This window comes from Pantherophis guttatus, chromosome 3 (assembly GCF_059756535.1).
Source record: "Pantherophis guttatus breed Tessera chromosome 3, ASM5975653v1, whole genome shotgun sequence".
Taxonomy (NCBI): Eukaryota; Metazoa; Chordata; class Lepidosauria; order Squamata; family Colubridae; genus Pantherophis; species Pantherophis guttatus.
The window spans coordinates 87,037,852-87,056,652 of record NC_142065.1 but is presented as its reverse complement, the minus strand read 5'-3'; the positions used below and the strand labels follow the sequence as shown (position 1 = coordinate 87,056,652).

The following is an 18,801-nucleotide window of genomic DNA, read 5'->3' as shown; positions in this document are numbered from 1 at the left end:
CAGATCAGTGGAGCGTTGGGACTTCGAAATCAATAGCCTGTCTTCTTCTTTCTCCTTTCCTTTCTTTCTTTGTCACCTTTGTTTCTACAAATAACTCAAGACAGCAAACATATCCAACACAACTTCCTCCTTCTCTTTTCCTCACAATAATTACCCTAAATTGATAAATAGGCTGAGAGAGAGGGGCTGGCCCAAGATCATCCAGCTGGCTTTCATGGCTAAGGTGGGACTAGAACTCATAGTCTTCTACTTTTTAGCCTGGTGATTAACCACTAGACAAAATGGAGTGGAAAATAATAGAAATTTCCTTCCTTCCTTTTCTCCCCTCACAAAGCTAAGTTATATTGAATTTAATTTAAAGCAAAGAACATTGCAATTAAGTTGTCAGAATTGTTTTCTGCCCTAATAAGAAGATGGGAAATTGTTAAAACTGAGGGATCTGACATTTTGAAACCCAGATCTAATAAGCCTTATTTGTTCAGTTTAAACTACAATTTCGTTTAGGGCCATGTGGTGAAAAGGGGATTTCCCTTAAATTCTAACTGACCTTATTTATATAGTTGAAAGGCCATTTTATCAAAGAGGATACAAATGGTGAAAAACCATCAGTGTCCTTGTGATGCAAATACTATCAGTTATCTGGACAGCTTCAGAAACAACATATTTTGTCCATTGTTGGGAGGGGAAGGGATGAAGTCCAAATTAAAATGTTGAGTTTTAGATGCCATTGTTTCAATCAACCCATTCCTATCACATAAGCCACTAATAGTCTTTGGGCTGAGGCAAGATATAAGCCCAATAAATAAGTAAATTTATTATTAATTCAATAATAAAGGGAATTTAAGGAAGCACTTTATTCAAACATTCCAGTGAATGAAGTGCAATACATTTATGCAGATATTTCAAGAAAAACAAACCAAAATAAACATAACACCATCCCACCCAGAGCAATAACTAGAGATTTGTATTTAGCAATCCGATTCCTTGGCACTCAATAATATGGGCATCCTTGGAAGAGTCGTCTTCTGATTTTGTCACTGTAAACTTAGCCTGCAAATAATAAACAAAAAAAGCATGCTTTCTTAAAATTGTTGTTCGCATAAACTGGATTCTAGGCAAAGTACAACACACACAAAAATTCAAAAATTATAAATACAGATAAATCCTCAGTGCAATTAGGACTGGCAATGTCATTAAGCAAAAAGTCATGTGACTGCACCGGACTTCAGTTTTGCTACAGTCATTGAGCAAATCATTGGTCATTAAGGGCAATATCATGCAACCAAGACTTATGACTTCCTGCCAGCTTCCCCATTGATTCCTCTTGTGAGAAGCCAGCTTTGGAGGTCAGAAATGCTGATCATGCATCTATGGATGCGGTCATAAATGCACACTGGTTGTGAAGTGCCAAATCATAATCATATGATTGCAAGAACGCTGTGATGGCCATAGGTTCGAGGACTGATCTAAAAACTTTTCAGTATTACCATAAATTTAAACAGTTGCTGAATGAGGCAGTAAGGGAGGGTTACCTATAACTGTGATGGCGAACTATAGCACGGGTGCCACAGGTGGCACACGGAGCCATTTCTGTGGGCACGCGAGCCATCGCCTTAGATCAGCTCCACTGCGCATGCGCAGACGCCTCCCGCCGGCCAGCTGATTTTCAGGTCTCTCCCACACATGTGAGAGACATGCACGCATGCCCATGCTGCCCCGCCCCTCCCAGGAGTCTCCATACGGCCCGTTTTGGATGCCAGGTAAGTACAGGGCTCACGCGGCAGCTCTGGGAGGATGAAAAATGGGCCTACCAGAAGTCCGGAAACAGGCCGTTTCTGGCCTGCAGAGGCTTCAGGGAGGCCTGCTAGGACCAAAATGGGGTGCAGGGGGGTCGCGCGTGCATGCTCAGGGGGCAGGGCGTGCCTGAGGGGCATTGCATTATGGGTGTGGGCACGCACGCATGCGCTATCACAAGCTTTTGGCACCTAAGGAAAAAAAGGTTAGCCATCACTGACTTATAAGGTCATATTTATAATTACTGAAATGTCAGCATCAGTTGAATTCCCCAAAAAGAACATTCTGAAGTCAAGTGCCATCCCCAAAAAGACTTTATATATCTGATATGTGCTACTCATTATGATAGTCATTATGAAATTTCAAGTTGGTGGCCTGCTGGCATGCACCCACTGATAAAATGTGGATGGTTAAAAGTATCTTCAGGCAGATTACTCCATAATCCAGTCAGTAGACAAGGCAAGGCAGCTACCTCACGAAGTAGGTGCTGGATAGCAGTAAGGATTTGGAGGATAAAAGCTACAATTGTTATGCATCTTATCTTAGGCTCAATATATCAAAAGTAATTGCCATTGTTTCCTGTAGAGACTGAATTGTGGAGGGCATCACTGTATCCTTTGCTTCCCAGTAAACCATCCTCTGCCAGCCCTTTTTTTCACTAGAGCTCATATGATACTAATGCTGGCCAGATTGACAGCTTTGGAAAATCAGCTGATCTGTAAAGAAAACTGGTACTTACTTTTGTCAGCAGTTCAGCAAAATGTATAGCCGTTTCTGTGTGCAGTGTAATTGGTCCAGTTTTTATTCTCGATTTCCCATTTGCTAAAGCCATGAAAACGATCAGCTGGAGGGAATCAAAAACAAACCAGCATTACGAATGCCTAAAAGGATGCAATACACCCTGTTATAAAAGAAGAAAGAAGACACGTTATTTCACTATCTGACCGGAGCATCCTTTTATGGGATGCCTTTCTTTCCAGATGTTTTTGCTTGCACCATTCTGAATGATCTGAGTTGATTACAACTAGTCAATTCACTGAAAAATGTACAGATGCAATCCTGAATGCATAATTAGGGAGTAAGTGCCACTATACTTAAAGATATTTATAAAATAATCTTACTTTTTATTATTACTTAATAAAATGTATTCATCAGAAAAGGTTCTACCACAGTGGTTCCCAACCTATGTGGCTTGGTAGCCTGGCTGGGGGTCGATGGTTGGCATGCATGCGGTCGCAGAGTGTGGCCCAGTTCCAAATAGGCCATAGCCCAGTAGTGGACTGTGGCCTGGGGACTCCTTTTGATTTTTTTTTAACATGACTGTCCTCCTACAACGTATTTTTACCATCCCTGTTGTAAAATACACTAAATCTACCACCTTTTCCAGTTTCACACAAGGTTCCAGGGTGGATAAAAATCAATGATTTTTTTTTTAAAATAAAAAAAATCAGATTTTTAAAATTTAAATTTGATTTTTTTGATTTTTATCGAATTTATTTTAATAAAACACTTTTGGGGTAAAAATCTATTGTAAAATAGTTTTCTATTTAAGATACATAAATAATTTAGTTTATTCAGCATGAAATGGAGCTTAGTTATGTAGCATGAGGCTGTATATTCTGCAACACTGGGACTATCGGTGAGTCAACAGTGGGTCAAAGGAGTAGCAGAGATGACAGTTGCTCTTTAAAAATTATGATTTAAATCGAGTTGATTTAAATCAAGCTTTTTTACTAGTGATTTAAATCATGATTCAAATCCACCCTGCAAGGTTCTATTGCTCTGGCAAGATTCTGGATCTCCAGGCTATTTTTTTAGCTTGCTGATTTATTATTGTTGCTAGTTAAACAGAATTCATTCGAAGGCCAGTTTGGTGTTATGGCTCGAAGATGGGTATCACTTTATTAAATTTTTATTTCAAGCTATTTTGTAATAATGAAAGTATTCAGTGTCATGAAAACATCACTTCCTTTTCTTTTCTTTTTTCAAAAGGCAGGTTTACAGAAAAATAAGGCTATAGAAAAGTAAGCCCAATTTTTTGTAAATATCTGTCAAAATTTGCAAAGTTATAGAGGTGGCTTTTGAGAACTGCAGGTGGAATTGAAAGAGAACCTTTCATAGTGAATGATCTGTGAATGATCTGCTGAATTAAATTGTTTTCTTTTGTCAGATCTGCCTTTCCATTTTCACTAACAGCCACAATGGCTGGGATTTCCAATGCCAGAAAATCCCAACTCCAGAGAGTTGGGGTTCCTCTTTTCCAATTGATGTATGCAAGAAGAGAAGAAACAAAGGAATCCATGTGGCTCAAAATTCTCCCCAGGACAACAGTCATACCATATAACAGTAACAGTGTTGGAAAGGATCTTGGAGGTCATGTAGTCCAACCCCCTGCTCACACAGGAGACCTGTACAAGAGATTTGAACCGCCAAACTGCCGACCTTTCTGATCGACAAGCTCAGCATCTTAGCCACTGAGCCACCTAGTCAGGCTCCCCAATATAGTAGAAAGTTAAACCTCTGAAGAGTTTAGCTAAGTTTTTTTTCCCTCATGGCATACAATGGAAATGGTGTTAAAAACAAAGAAAAAAGAGAGAGAATGTTTCTATTTGTTTTCCAGTGAGGTGAGGTTGGTCTGAAATGCTGGAAATGTCAGACTATTTCCTTATTAGTATGCTCCTAATAAAGCTCAGGAGTTACCGTATTTTCCGGCGTATAAGACGACTGGGCGTATAAGACGACCCCCGGCTTTTCCTGTTAAAATTTAGGGTTTGGGCTATACTTGCCGTATAAGACTACCCCTCTTCCAACGCACACCAAATAAAAATTAAAAAACATCAACTGGCTCACCCACAATGTAAAAGCAGCTGTGCTAGACCCAAAATGGCCCCTGCAACAAGCAGGAACCTCACACAGCCACAAAAAGCCCAAAAAAACAACTTTCACACTTTAAACACACACAACACAACTGGCTCACCCACAATGTAAAAACAGCTGTGCTAGACCCAAAATGGCCCCTACAACAAGCAGGAACCTCACACAGCCACAAAAAGCCCAAAAAAACAACTTTCACACTTTACACACATAAAATTCCACATACAGCTTTGTGAGATTTTGTGTGTTTGTGTAGTTAAGAGTGAAACACTACAGAAACACACTAAATCTCACAAAGCTGCACAAATATTATTTTATTTTATTTTATTTTTATTTTTATATGAAAACTAAATTTAAAACTTCCTAAACTTTAAATGGCTAGGTCTAAAAAAGAACAACTAAAAAAAACCCCAATTAACTATTTTTTTTAAAGCTCCCAAAGGGGAAAAAAACTTACCCAATAGAACAGGGGTCTCCAACCTTGGCAACTTTAAGACTTGTAGACTTCAACTCCCAGAATTCCTCAGCCAGCTTTGTTTTGCTGGCTGAGGAATTCTGGGAGTTGAAATCCACAACTCCCTGGCTGCTTGACTGCAGGCAGGGAGTGGCTTGCTGATGGAATGGATTCAGGCAAGCGAAGCAAGGCAAGCATTGCGACTAGCAGCTAAGGTAAGCAAGCTGGAGGGAGAAAACTTTTTTCCTTTTACATGGCTCTGGAGAACGCAGCTGGGTCGTCAGAGTTTGGATCGCCAGAGCCATGTAAAAGGAAAAAAGTTTTTTTCTTTTACATGGCTCTGGCGATCCCAGCTGCGTTGCCTGATTAGCAGGCAAAGCTTGGATCGCCAGAGCCATTTAAGGCTCGTCAGAGCCTTTCGGGCTGGTCTGCCTGGTTACAGGAGAATGACACCCGGCATATAAGACGATCCCCGACTTTTGAGAAGATTTTCATGTGTTAAAAAGTCGTCTTATACGCCAGAAAATACGGTATTAAAAACAGCTTTCTTTCCACTTCACTTTCCAGCTGTGTTGGTTTACAACTCAAACCCACCAGCACAGTGGTGAAATGTAAATGTTGTTACTACCGGTTCTGTGGGTGTGGCTTGGGGGGGGGTAATATTCGGCTGAAGAGATTGTTAAAAAAATGCTTTAAAATCTGACGATCCCAGCTGACTTGCCTGATCGGCAGAGGCTTTGTTTTTACTTTTAAAAGCATTTTTTCTATAACCTCTTCAGCTGAAGAGGTTGTAGAAAAAATGCTTTTAAAAATTAAAAAAAAGCCTCTGATGATTGCGTGGCTCAGCTGGCAATGGGGGGGGGGGCAGGGATTTTTGCTACCAGTTTTCTCTGAACTACCCACTTCCATCGCTACCAGATCAGGTGATCCGGTCCGAACCGGGAGCATCTCACCCCTGCACCAGCAATTGAAGATGATAGCACTTCACAGGCCACGGTAGCTTGTGGGTGACAGATTGAGAAAACCTGGATACTGAATCAATTAACTTCTTGGAACCCTAATCCACATGTATGAGAAGGTGTAATTATGACATCTCAGTTTGTACTTTTTTGTGAGAGACTTCCCACATGCTGCTCTTACTTGGTCCTGCAGATAATCATCCACAGCACCTCCATGCCGAAGGTTTCCCAGCAACATCTCTGCTGCTTCGATTCCAACTTTGTCTGCATTTTTACCTGCAAGAAAAATTAAATAGGGATGTGATGTAAATAATCTAACAGGATTGCATCTTCAAAAAAAATGAAAATATGTTCAGAATAGATTTCTATCTTTGGATGGTTTAATTATAAAAGGCATTCATTCACCTTCACGAGGTAGTCAGGGAGAGTTACAAAATTTTGCTCTGTGATGAAATTTGATGTCAGATATTCATAAAGTTATATTTGATTTAGAATAAATTGAAGTTATATTTGATTTAGTATGTCTATTATGGTTTCTCCCAAATATGTGCTATGGTAAGAGCTCAATTTAGTGAACCTTGATACAATGAATTTTGCGTGCAATGGACCCAAAGCCACAGGCATTGAAACATGTTGACATAATGATGCAAATGAAGTATATGGATGCAAATGATGTCCCTGGTGTTATGAACGAATCACTAACTCAATGCAGATTTGGCTTTCACAGCTAAGGTAGTATACTGTTTCATTATGCCGCTAAGGTGTCTCTTATCTTCGGTTTTCCCTTTGCTTTTCCTTCCCTCTCTTTTTTTGTTAATCATCTCTCTCTCCTCCACTCATATAAATTAGGGAGTGACCTTAACGGTTTGAGATCATGTATTTTCATAACAGGGATGTTATTATTCACAATTAATGTCAATATTATTTTTAATTTATTGTATGCCTATTGCTGGTCTATGACCGTAATAAAGTATTTATTTAATCATCTCTCTCACCTCTCCTCTTTTTTCTCTCCAAGTTCTCTTAGCCTTCTGTCCCAACTTTCTTATAAGGAAGTCTCCAAATAATCCTTTACTTACTTTATGTTAAACAACAATGCTCCCTGTCATCACAGCCTCTTTTTCCAGATGATTTAGAAGAAAGATATAGATTCAAAGGGCAGAGAAAGCAAATTCTATCTCACTCTCCTCTCATACATGTGGTAAAATGGGAGGCCAATAAATTTATGTATATGTATATCAGAGGTGGGTTTCAGCAGGTTCTGACCAGTTCTGGAGAACCGGTAGCGGAAATTTGAGTAGTTTGGAGAACCGGTAGTAAAAATTCCGACTGGCCCCGCTCCCATCTATTCCCTGCCTCCCAAGTCCCAGCTGATCAGGAGGAAATGAGGATTTTGCAGTAACCTTCCCCTGGATTGAGGAGGGAATGGAGATTTTACAGTATCCTTCCTATGCCATGCCCACCAAGCCACATCCACAGAACCGGTAGTAAAAAATTTTGAAACCCACCACTGAAGTATATGTGTGTGTACTCTTTCTCTTCAGATCTGGCCTTACAGATTCAGCCAGGGCAAGCTCTCTATTTGTAATAAGAGATCTTTTGGACTTGAAGACCCATGTTACCTTATTGGAGGTATTATTTATTTATTAAATTTATATGCCACTCAGAGCTGCCTTATCAGGCAGATGGGTGGCATACAATTGAAATAAATAAATAAATATGTCATAATGAAGCTGTCATCAGATAACAACATAAATTGGATTTAATCCTGAAAAGGGAGCTGGAGATGTGATGCTAGGGAAAACACTGCCATGTTTTTGGTTTGAGCCTTTTACAAAATGGCTACCGAGGAGGCTAAGTCACATGAAGCAATGTAAAGCTCTCACCTCTTTTACCAAGGGATGATCCTGCCAGCAAGCAGCCAGTGGATGTCTCTGCAACAATTCTAAATAAAGTAAAAACTTATAGAATTATATGAAACCATTGAAGCTCACCCCTCCTTTTCCCTCCCCAAAAACAGCACACAAGAAGCCAGTTGGCTTCCTATGGCAATAAACTGGACTCTCAAATGACAACCAAACTCACTCACATAATTCCAGATCCTGTTCCAAAGGCCTCATTATCCGACTCTCTAACAGTCTGAATATTGACATAAAGATCCCGGATCTCTTTCCTGATGCATTTCACTGCAGCAGAAGCCATCTCTTTGGCCACCTAAAGTAGCAAAATGAAAGGAATATATGGAATTCCCAATGCAAGAGCTTTCCTTCGTATATGTATTTTACATGGAAAGAGGGAGGGAAAGACTGCAATTTTGCAGAAATTTGCAAATGATGTCTCCTGAAAAGTTGATCTAGAGACTGTTTGCTTAAAGCCGTGATGGTGAACCTATGGCACGCGTGCCACCTGGACCCCTCTCTGTGGGCACGCGAGCCGTTGCCCAGCTCAGCTGTACCCCTCATGCGTGTGTGCCTCCCGCCGGCCACCTGATTTTCGGGTCTCTGCTACGCATGCGTGGGGGGGGGGGTGCATGTGGGAGACACGTGCGCATATCTGGGGGATCGCATACGCATGCCCGGGCGCGGGGGGGAGCAGGGGGGTGCAGCCCATTTTTGGTCCCAGGAGGCTGCAGGGCGGCCTACTAGGCCCAAAACGGAGCAGGGAGATCGCGTGCACATGCGCGGGGGTGGGGGAGCAGGGGGGGGCAGTTTCGGTATGCAACAACAAAAAGGTTAGCCATCACTATCTTAGAGTATCTTGCCTGATGATCCCTGCCATTTGTATAGTACAACCTGAACCCATTTCAGGTTGAAGGTTCTACTTGGTGTTTGAATGGCAAGTCAGGGGCTGAACTCAAGTATGTAGGAAAAAGAAATAAACATGAAAGTCTTTAAATTGAATCAAACCCAGGAATAGGTCTACTGCCCTCGGGTTTATTGAGGTTTTTTTGGTGATTAAAAAAACTACAAGATTACTAACTACACAAAAAAACCCTATAAAACAACTTCTGGAGAGGTTCTGGAGACCATGTCAGACTCTGAATGGTGTCAAGAAGTCTTAGGATCTCAGGTTAGATAACCCTGCTACAGAAAGGAGGTCTCATTGGAAAACCTTCTCTCAGAACAAATTTCAGCCATGATTTTATCTAAATCAGAGCAGCTTTATAAGGTGACCTGGCTTATTTGACTCATTCAGCAGATGGGAGACTGATGTAAAAACAAAAAAGGGATTTTTTCAAAGGCTATCAAATAACCTTCCGGACAAGGATAGAGTAGAACTCTCAGAAGTTATATTATACACCAGCTTTTTCACATAACATATTTGGCAAAGAGACTCAGGGGCAGAGGTGGTATTCAGGTGGTTCGGACCAGTTCGGCTGAATCAGTAGCAGAAATCACAGGTGGGCTTGCCCACCTGGCCAGGCTCTATGCCATCCTATTTAGGCACATTTTTGAGGCCGGGCATATGCGCGGAAGGCACGCACACAATCAAAACACATGCACAGAAGGCCGGGTGCATGCAGGGACGGGGCACATGCGAGCGGGCTCGCGCACGCTCTCACATTTGCAAATGTGTAGGGAAGTGTAGGGAAAGTAAGTGAATACCACCCCTGCTCAGGGGGATTACTAATTAATCTTTTGTAATGGCCTATTCAGTGGTGCTCTTATAATCAAGTCATGGGCACATTTAGGGAACATTCATAATCACCATCTTTCAAAAATGAAGAAACTACATTGTAACAATTGGCTATTTGTTCATCTTGTTCACTATTGTCATCTCTGACCCGAACCAGCTTTGCCACATCTTAGAGACAAATGTCCTTCTTATTGGCTTTGGTATCCTGTTGTAACTGAAGATGTCAATTAAAGCAGTGGCCCCCAACCTTTTGGGCTCCAGGGACCAGTTCTGTGGAGAGGTTTTTCCATGAACCAGAGGGGGCGTGTTTTCGTATGCTACCTGCATCCTGCAGATGGGGCTTCGCTTGGTTGCACGGCCTAGTTTCTGGCATGCTGTGGACCGGTGCCGGTCTATGAACTGGGGGTTGGGGACCTCTGAATTAAAGGACTGGATCTGGGATCTTCTTCAGGAAAAGAATGTACTTTACAATGGCACTATTTATTTTTAACCTCATGACTGCATAACAATTTTCTTAATATGGCAACAATTGGAGGAATATAAAATGAACACTCTACTATGCTGTTATCATAACTAAATTGCCCATATTATTTTTCAAGGTAACATGGCATCTTTCTAAGAGCCATAGTTAGCATAACAATTGCTTGCCAATAACCAGAGGACTGGTGCATTCCATCTAGGAAATCATAAACTACTATTTACAAATTCTAACATGTTAACTAAACCAAACTATAACTTAAAGCAGTGTGAATTCAATCCAGCTTTGGATCCAAATCTTACAGGATAAGCTCTTTTCCTCACCTAAATCTATCAGACATACTTACTTTGATTGGCAAAGCTCCAGCTACAAAGGCTCTTCCATGTATCTTGGTCACTGTACCACGGTCAATTAAATTGATTGGGTTTAGCTGCTTAACCGGGGACATTCGGACAACCACTTCACCACCCCCTTTAGGATAGTAGCCCCTGTTAAAAAATAATGACACACAAGCAGAGATCAAAATAATGAGTTGGTATGTTTTTTTCTGCCATTAAAAATAAACCTTCTTAAACATAAACAGTAATCTTGCAAAAGACTCATTTAATCTAGTGTTCTATTTCCTACACCATCCCATTAGAGCATCTTTGATAAGCCCACAAACAGGTTATGAATATCAGGGGCCCAGCAAGTAAGTGTTCATAGAGGAGGCAGCTCAAGAGCAGAAGGAGCTATCACCTCACCCTTTAATCCCAAAGCATATCTAGTCCTCTTGGTCTAAAATCATCTGGCTTTGAGTGATGTGCAAGTTCCAAAAAGAAGATGGAACCAGGACAAAGAAACAAAGGAGAAAATAAAAAGATAATTGTCATAATTGTCATAATTTAACAAATACAGTGTATATGTTCCATATTATTTAACAACTTGGACAAGTTATGAAAGAGTTCAAAGGAAGCTATATTCTAATTTTCAGAAGCTGCACTTACTTTTAATGGACTCTGCTTTAGAAGGCCAATAAAGCTGGTCATAAGCTAAAGGAAGGGAATATCTTTTGTTGGCAAAATGCAAGTAAGTTATTGGAGATGGAAATTTGTAATCATAGAGACAAGACACAACTCAACATACAGCTGGAACTCACCTCCTTTTTATGTCACAGTCTACAATCAAACCAAACTTCTCAGCTATTGGCTTGAAGATCTGGAGAGTAAATACATTTATGAAAAACGCAGGTACACCCTTTTAATGAACAAAGAACCCTTTAGTCATGTTGCCAGGTTGATGCAAAAACAGCAAATCTATCTGCCTGAAGGCCTCACTCCTATTTTATCCGAATATGGAAAACTGCAATTTCTATTGACAATTGTTTGCTGTCAAAAGCTGCAATTTCTTCATGTTTTAAGGACAAACTATGATTTGTGCAAATCACTTCTATGTGCCTGGGACATATTCTAATCTGCCACAAATTAGAAGTAGAATCTCATAGATAATCCTTTGGGCATAAAACAAAAGGAACGGAGCCAAGTGTTTTCAAGGCCCACGATGACTATCATTTTATGTGACATGAGGCAATGTAGGAGATATCCTAGAGCAGGGCTGTCAAACTCCCGGCCCGTGGGCCAGATGCATCACACGCTGGCCACACCGATGCCCGGTTTAACCAAGGGGGAAAAAGTCCCGATACATCACATGACGCCGCTGTGATGACGTGAGCTTGACACCCCTGTCCTAGAGAAAGAATTAGGAGGAGGGATAATATGCCGTTTCATTTCTTTTCAGGCAGACAAAATCATTCTCATTCTCTGTGTTTCCAATAGAAAAGAATATTTGTAGCTCAGGATTGAACTGTGTAATCCTTGAGGTCTCTGGTTTTTGTTTGTTTGGTTGTTTTCCTGCAGACATTTCATCACCAAACTAGGTAGTATCATCAGTGCTGGTTACCAAGTTTGATAATAATGATGAAGTTACCTAGTTTGTTATTGAAACGTTTGCAACCCCCCGCACCAAATTCCGTGAGAACTAATTACCCCCGTCTGTTTTTCACTTGACACACAGCTTTGACTAAGAAATACCTAATCAATAAAAATAAAACAATCGATTATATTATAATCACCCTCTTTGCAATGTGGGCAGATGTGCCATGTTATCCACAGAATCCCATTATTTTCAGTAATAAAAATATTTAGCATCCAACTGAGTAATTACAAGCAGCAAACGAAGTTCGGAAATAACCGTTCACTTGATTGTGACAAGTACAAATGAATAGATATGAAGGCATTTATTATAATCTGAATAAATTGATTAAAGCAGTTTTAACTTGTTTTAACATTGTTCTAAAAAGCTTGATCACTGGCTTCACCAGAGATGTTGCACAAGCTTTAAAAACTTAACAAGGCAGCACATCAGAACACATAAAAAGGGGGCGAGTCTTGGCTCATGAGTATTTTGAACCTCCTGTGCTTGATTTAATTTAATTTATGACATCAGCTTTTAAAAGCTGATTTTTCTTTTCTTTTCTGCCATACTTTCAGGCAGACGCATGATTAAAAATGCTTGAGGACCAGCAAATATGGTGAACATATTCTCAGTATCTGCACTGATAAAACTAATTGGACAAGTCCACTATGAAACAACCCCAAATGAAGGCTAACTTGATCTACAAGATCCAAGGGCCAACCTTAAGCACATGAACTTCTACTTACCATCAACGTATAGTCAATCTGAGGAGCCATCTCTGCATTGGTGCCACCTTTCAAACGAAGTTCAGAAGGAGAGGCCGCAAAAAGGACACAGGGCATGGCCACTTGCATTAGCAAGCAAACACTCCTATGATTAAAAAAAAATGCATAGACAAAATAGGTTTATGCTCTCATTATGTTCCCAGCAAGGAGTGGGACTCAAGTGCTTAAATAGTCCATTCAACTCTATGATTTTTTAGCTGATTTTACACCCTCCCTTCTTGAGCTGTCTAGGGGAAATACATCTATGGTTTTCTTTCCTACCCACCTTCCATTTTATTCTCCGTAAGCTTTAGAGCAGTAGTTCTTAAACTTTTTTTTTCAGGACCATTTTCACTTTTAAAAGTTATGGAGGAGCCCAAAGAACTTTTGTTTTTAAAGATTACATTTACCAATATTCAGTGCATTAAAAATTAAAATTGCTGCATTTGCTGCCACTACTGCTTCTCATTAACTGATGAGATTTTAATATTGTATTTCAACAAAGGCTGGCAAATAATTTTGATTTCATGGACTCCTGAGAGAGACTTGCAGGACTCCCAGAAGTCCTAAGTCCACACTTTAAGAAACACTAATTAAATTTAGAGAGAAAGCAATTGGCTCCAACTCAGTCAGCTTCATAGCTAAACAAGGATTGGAACTAAGCCGAAATTTCCACTATTAATTCAACAACTGGTCAATCTAAACATTGAAATTCTGAGCCACTCTGCACTTGTAATTTGCTGTTAGAATTTTGCAATTGCAGAAACTGGACTTCAATCAAAGGCTCCAGGATTCACAAAAGGGAAAAATCCATAGAAAAAAATGCTCTTTACAAAAGATTTTTTCTTAGAAAACAGCAGAAAAATCTACCCCAAAAAATCAGGACATAATAAAAAAATATCAGTGTATATGTATGTATATGTATTTATACCTTTTCTTTCATTTTGCAGCAATATCTTTCTTAGTCTGGTGTCTTTTAGGTGCATTGGACTATAATTCCTATATCATACTTAGGTGCATTGTCGACTAGGTGCATTGGACTACAATTCCCATATCATACTGAGCCATCCCTTTACTGATTGGGGATGGTAGAATTGTATGAAATACATTTGGAAAGACACAATTCTATAGCTTTAATGTATAGGTTATCTTCAAAACTGAGTGCTAATTAATACAAATGCAGAAAATAATACCCTGCTGTTTTAGTGTCCGCTATGTGAGTTCCACCCTTGATCTTCCCAGGTGTGAAAGTGATCTCTGTTGACCCGATGTCTCCACCTTCCATCTGTCCATCACATAGAGCTCGAACCATTTCCAATCCAGACAGGTGCTGAGGCCTTCAAATCAAGTACACTGGATTAGAACATAAAGAGAGCCTGGGCATGCATACAGGATACAAAGGATTCTCACCTTAAGGCAGTGGTGAGTTGTTCCAGGTTCTGTCTGGTTCTTGAGAACTGGTAGTAAAAGCGGCGGGAGGCTCCGCCCACCCAACCTGACATCATATTTGGCAATTGCGCATGCACAGAAGCACAAGTGTGTGTGCAAGCAAAGCATGCACGCTCCTGTTGCAAACCAGTAGTAAAGGTAAGTAGAACCCACCCCTGCCGTGAGGTGATGTCTTCCTCCATCACAGGTTAACTAATCACTTCTCTCTTACTTGTCCAGGAAAAATAGCAATAACCCTTGGACAAGCAAATGGCCATTATTCTCAATTACTGCTTCCCTTGTTTAGAAAGAACATTTCTTCAAGATTGGGAAATGGGTGCATTTTATCTAATTTCACATAGCCTTTGATTTCAAAATCCTTCTCTAAGCAATCAATTCAGACTTCTGACAAGTGTGATATATATATATATATATATTCATTTGATAGCAATAAGTTACACAGAAGGATGTCAAAATGAGAAAGGGAGGGGGATGATAGACAGATACATGGTTCTACTTATTTTTGGTTCTGGCTCCACCTACCATTTGTTTCAATCCCACCCACCACATGGGATGTACCTTCCAGTCAATGTAGGAAATATGGTGCTATGTGAACTAAAATTAGTATGATTCATTATAGTATAGCTACTTATGTCCCTGTAGCAACTTCCAGGAAAAAAATATTCCAGGAATTCTGTCTCCCAGGTTTTTGAGCTTGAAAGAGAAAGGGAGGCCGATGGCAGGCCAAAATTATTCCAAATTATACCAACAAGGATAGAACCATCAATTGCAGAGACATTTGTTTAAGTCATTTGATATATGTTATATAACAATACTGATATGATAGATTTATATTTTTGTTAGACATTATATTATTTATTCATTATATATACATAATAGCATCTAATATATATATATATATATATATATATATATATATATATATATATATATATATATATATATATTCGTAGATTTTCACGGGTACAGGTATGCAAGTCTTGGTGTATTCAGGTCTTCTCCCATGTAAGATTGAGAGCACTTTGGCAACGTTTCGACAGAATCTTATATATATATATATATATATATATATATATATATATATATATATATATGTGTGTATATATATATGTATGTATGTATGTATATATGTGTGTGTGTGTGTGTCTGTGTGTGTGTGTGTCTGTGTGTACAGTTAATATTTCGGGTTTCTTCCCGTGTAATTGTGAACATATCCCTAAAAGGGTAGAAGCGACGTTTCGACAGAATCTCATCTGCCATCATCAGGCTTATGTGAGGGGTCTTTTGCAGAATATATATATATATTTTCTGAGGTTTTTGCGGGTATTTGTATGTAGGTCTTTGGTTATTCGGGTTTTCTCCCACGTAAAATTGGAAGTGTCTTGGCGACGTTTCGATAAAGTCTCATTCGTCATCTTCAGGCTGGTGTTTTCGGCTTCTAGGAGCACGAAGCCGAAAACACCAGCCTGAAGATGACAAATGAGACCTCATCGAAACGTCGCCAAGACACTTTCAATTTTACGCAGGAGAAAACCCGAATAACCAAAGACCTACATATATATATCATCCAATATGATGCTATTGGATTGCTACTTGGAGTCAGTTTTATGATGGAAACAGCATATAAACCTGAGAAATAAAAAATAATTTATGGTTGAAATGGCTTATAAGTTACTTTGATGGGGTCTGTGACTTAAAAGGCAAGATACAAATAATAGTAAAAATAAAACATAAGAACAATATAATATGCTGTATTATACCATGCTGTATTAAACCATGCTGTAATTAAATGCCACAATGCCATCATAATAGGACGTAAGCAAGCTGCTACACTTTTATTTATCCACAGGTATATCTGTAAATAAATAAAGGGAATTCCAGGGCTGGATGCTAGACAAGAATGTCAAAGGCAATGCATAACCATCCACTTCCTTGATTTAAGGGAGTCTTTATCCTTGATAACAATCAGCAAATGGGTGCATCTTTGTAGCCACCATTAAAATTAAAAGATTTTGCAGACTAGTAAATTTTCTGAAGTTCTCCACATACCTGGCATAAACATTAATCACAATGATCTGATAGGTTCCCCCCCCCCCAAGATTAGCAGGAGAGAAATTAGTTTTCCCAACAGTTCACCAGGATTTACCTTAGACCAGGCTGACTCCTGCCAGCTCGGATATTTTTCACCTGCAAAGGTTTATTGAGCAAGCAACTCAGAGCTGTAGAAACCCTCAAGATTTGGCCACCCTGCAAGGAAAGCAGATCGTCAAACCTCATAAAACCGGAGCTGTTGTGAAAGATTGGATAGCCTACCTACCCAAGGACTAGGCCAAGTTCACAGGTCTGTAAAGCCCATTTTCAAAAAAGGACAGGGGTTTGGGGGGGGAGTGTTAGGGCTGGTAAGCACAGATGTCCTAATACATTTAGACAGGCGAGCTACTAAGATTTGAATTCTAATGAACTCAATGGGAGGCGTGCATAAGCTATTCCTGTGGATACCCGCTGGGAAAGGAGGAATCCAAAGATTATTTATTATTGATTGATTGATTGATTAGATTTTATATGCCGCCCTTCTCCGGAGACTCAGGGCGGCTTACAGTGTGTTAAGCAATAGCCTTCATACTTTTGTATATACCTGCTTAGTAAGGCTTTCGGGGGGCCCCCTAAGTGGTGTTCTTTTTTATACAAAATCATCTTATTGCCCCCACAATCCGGGTCCTCATTTTACCTACCTCGAAAGGATGGAAGGCTGAGTCAACCTTGAGCCTGGTGAGATTTGAACTTGCAGTAATTGCAGGCAGCTGGTGCTGTTTAACAGCACTTTAGTCTGCTGCGCCACCAAGGCTCGATATTGTATTCCTTTTTGTCAAATATAAAAAGATCTACGGCAGAATCGATCTTCGAAGGGGGGGGTTTAACCCCATTTCTGGTTCGGGGAAGAAAACGGGGTTCACTTCTTCCTGCCAGAAATTATGAGAATTGCAACCTTCTTGCTTGCTCTCCGACACCAATCGAACTGTTCGTTCGTTCATTCATTCTTCGAGAACGTTGGGTTGCACTTGCGCCCCCGTCCCGAGCCAGAGCCACGGGATCTGGCTATCCACGATTCTCTTTCCCGCTAACTCACCCCTTCCATAACGCTGCCATCTATCTCCACCCGGCCTTCGTCGCCCATGGTGGGCCGCCGCTGAGAAGCCGCGTCCCGCGCCCTGTCAGTGAAGAGGCCCTTCCGAGAGATCAACCCCCTCGCTCGCAGGAGCAGAAAAGCCGAGGGACCGGAACCCGACCCAAGACGAGCACGGAAAGCGAGCAATCCAGCCACTGCCGCAGCCACCTCCTCCGGCTTTCGGCCTCTACTGAGAAAGCGGGAGGGGAGCAGGCGCAGAACAGACCGGACTCTGCTACTGCTTCTGCATCACTCGGGAATTCGTTTACTCTAGCGACTTTAAAAATAAAGAGAGCTCCGGCTGCAAAGTTATTTCCATGTACAACTTTTGGAAACACTGTTATTTTTTTTTCCTTCCTTCCTAAATGTATTTAAGTTTCTCTTCAACCGCAGCTCGACTGAATCATTACGCATAGCGTTTGCTTGTCAATCCCTAATGAGGTCTGCTGGAATGACTGCACAAATCAGGAAATTGGGCGTGACAACACTGTAGCAGACCCCGATAGACAGACAGACATTGATAGACATTGATTGATAGACAGGTAGACAGATATACAGAGAGAGAGGGAGAGATGATAGGTAAGTAGATAAAGATAGGTAGGTAGAGAGAGAGATACTGCCTCTAAGGATATGGACTAAGAAACCTGTATAGCCTGAAGGCTTGGGTCCGTTTTATACATATATATATATATATAACCAAAGACCTACATATATATATATATATAGATATATAGATAGATAGATAGATAGATAGATAGATAGATAGATAGATAGATAGATGATAGATAGATATAGATATAGATATATACATATATATAGATATATACATATATACATATATAGATATATACATATATATAGATATATACATATATATACACACACACACATATATATATACATATATATATATATATATATATATATATATACATATACATATACATATACATATATACACATACACATATACACACACACACATATATATATATATGAAATATAAAACACATGCGGAGAGAAAGACGGCGTATGTATGTACATACATAGAAATAGACATCTTTCTAGGGTGAGGGTGATGTCCAGCCCGGTGAAACATTATCTCCCATCAGGTGAAGTTGAACCCATCCCTGTTAGTTTCTCTTAAGTCCCTCAAGACTTGGTTATATCATCAGGCTTGGGAGAATCAAGAGAATGATGAGATAATGAGATGACTCCGTTGACTGTAAACCCTGATGTTCCATGCTTGTATTATTTTTTTTTAACAATATCTC

At 40.0% G+C, this 18,801-nt stretch overlaps 1 protein-coding gene across 1 annotated transcript; it reads right to left on the bottom strand.

The window, feature by feature from the left end:
• Positions 1-839: 839 nt before the first annotated feature.
• RTCA (RNA 3'-terminal phosphate cyclase) lies at positions 840-17,955 on the bottom strand. Its single transcript, XM_034437344.3, has 11 exons — positions 17,489-17,955; positions 16,508-16,608; positions 14,106-14,249; positions 12,895-13,018; positions 11,334-11,392; positions 10,542-10,683; positions 8,171-8,295; positions 7,968-8,026; positions 6,263-6,357; positions 2,534-2,638; positions 840-1,050 (listed from the first exon to the last, which is right to left on the bottom strand). Exons 1-11 carry the CDS (start codon positions 17,534-17,536, stop codon positions 955-957), a joined length of 1,098 nt encoding a protein of 365 aa, XP_034293235.1. The 5' UTR covers positions 17,537-17,955; the 3' UTR covers positions 840-954.
• Positions 17,956-18,801: the final 846 nt, after the last annotated feature.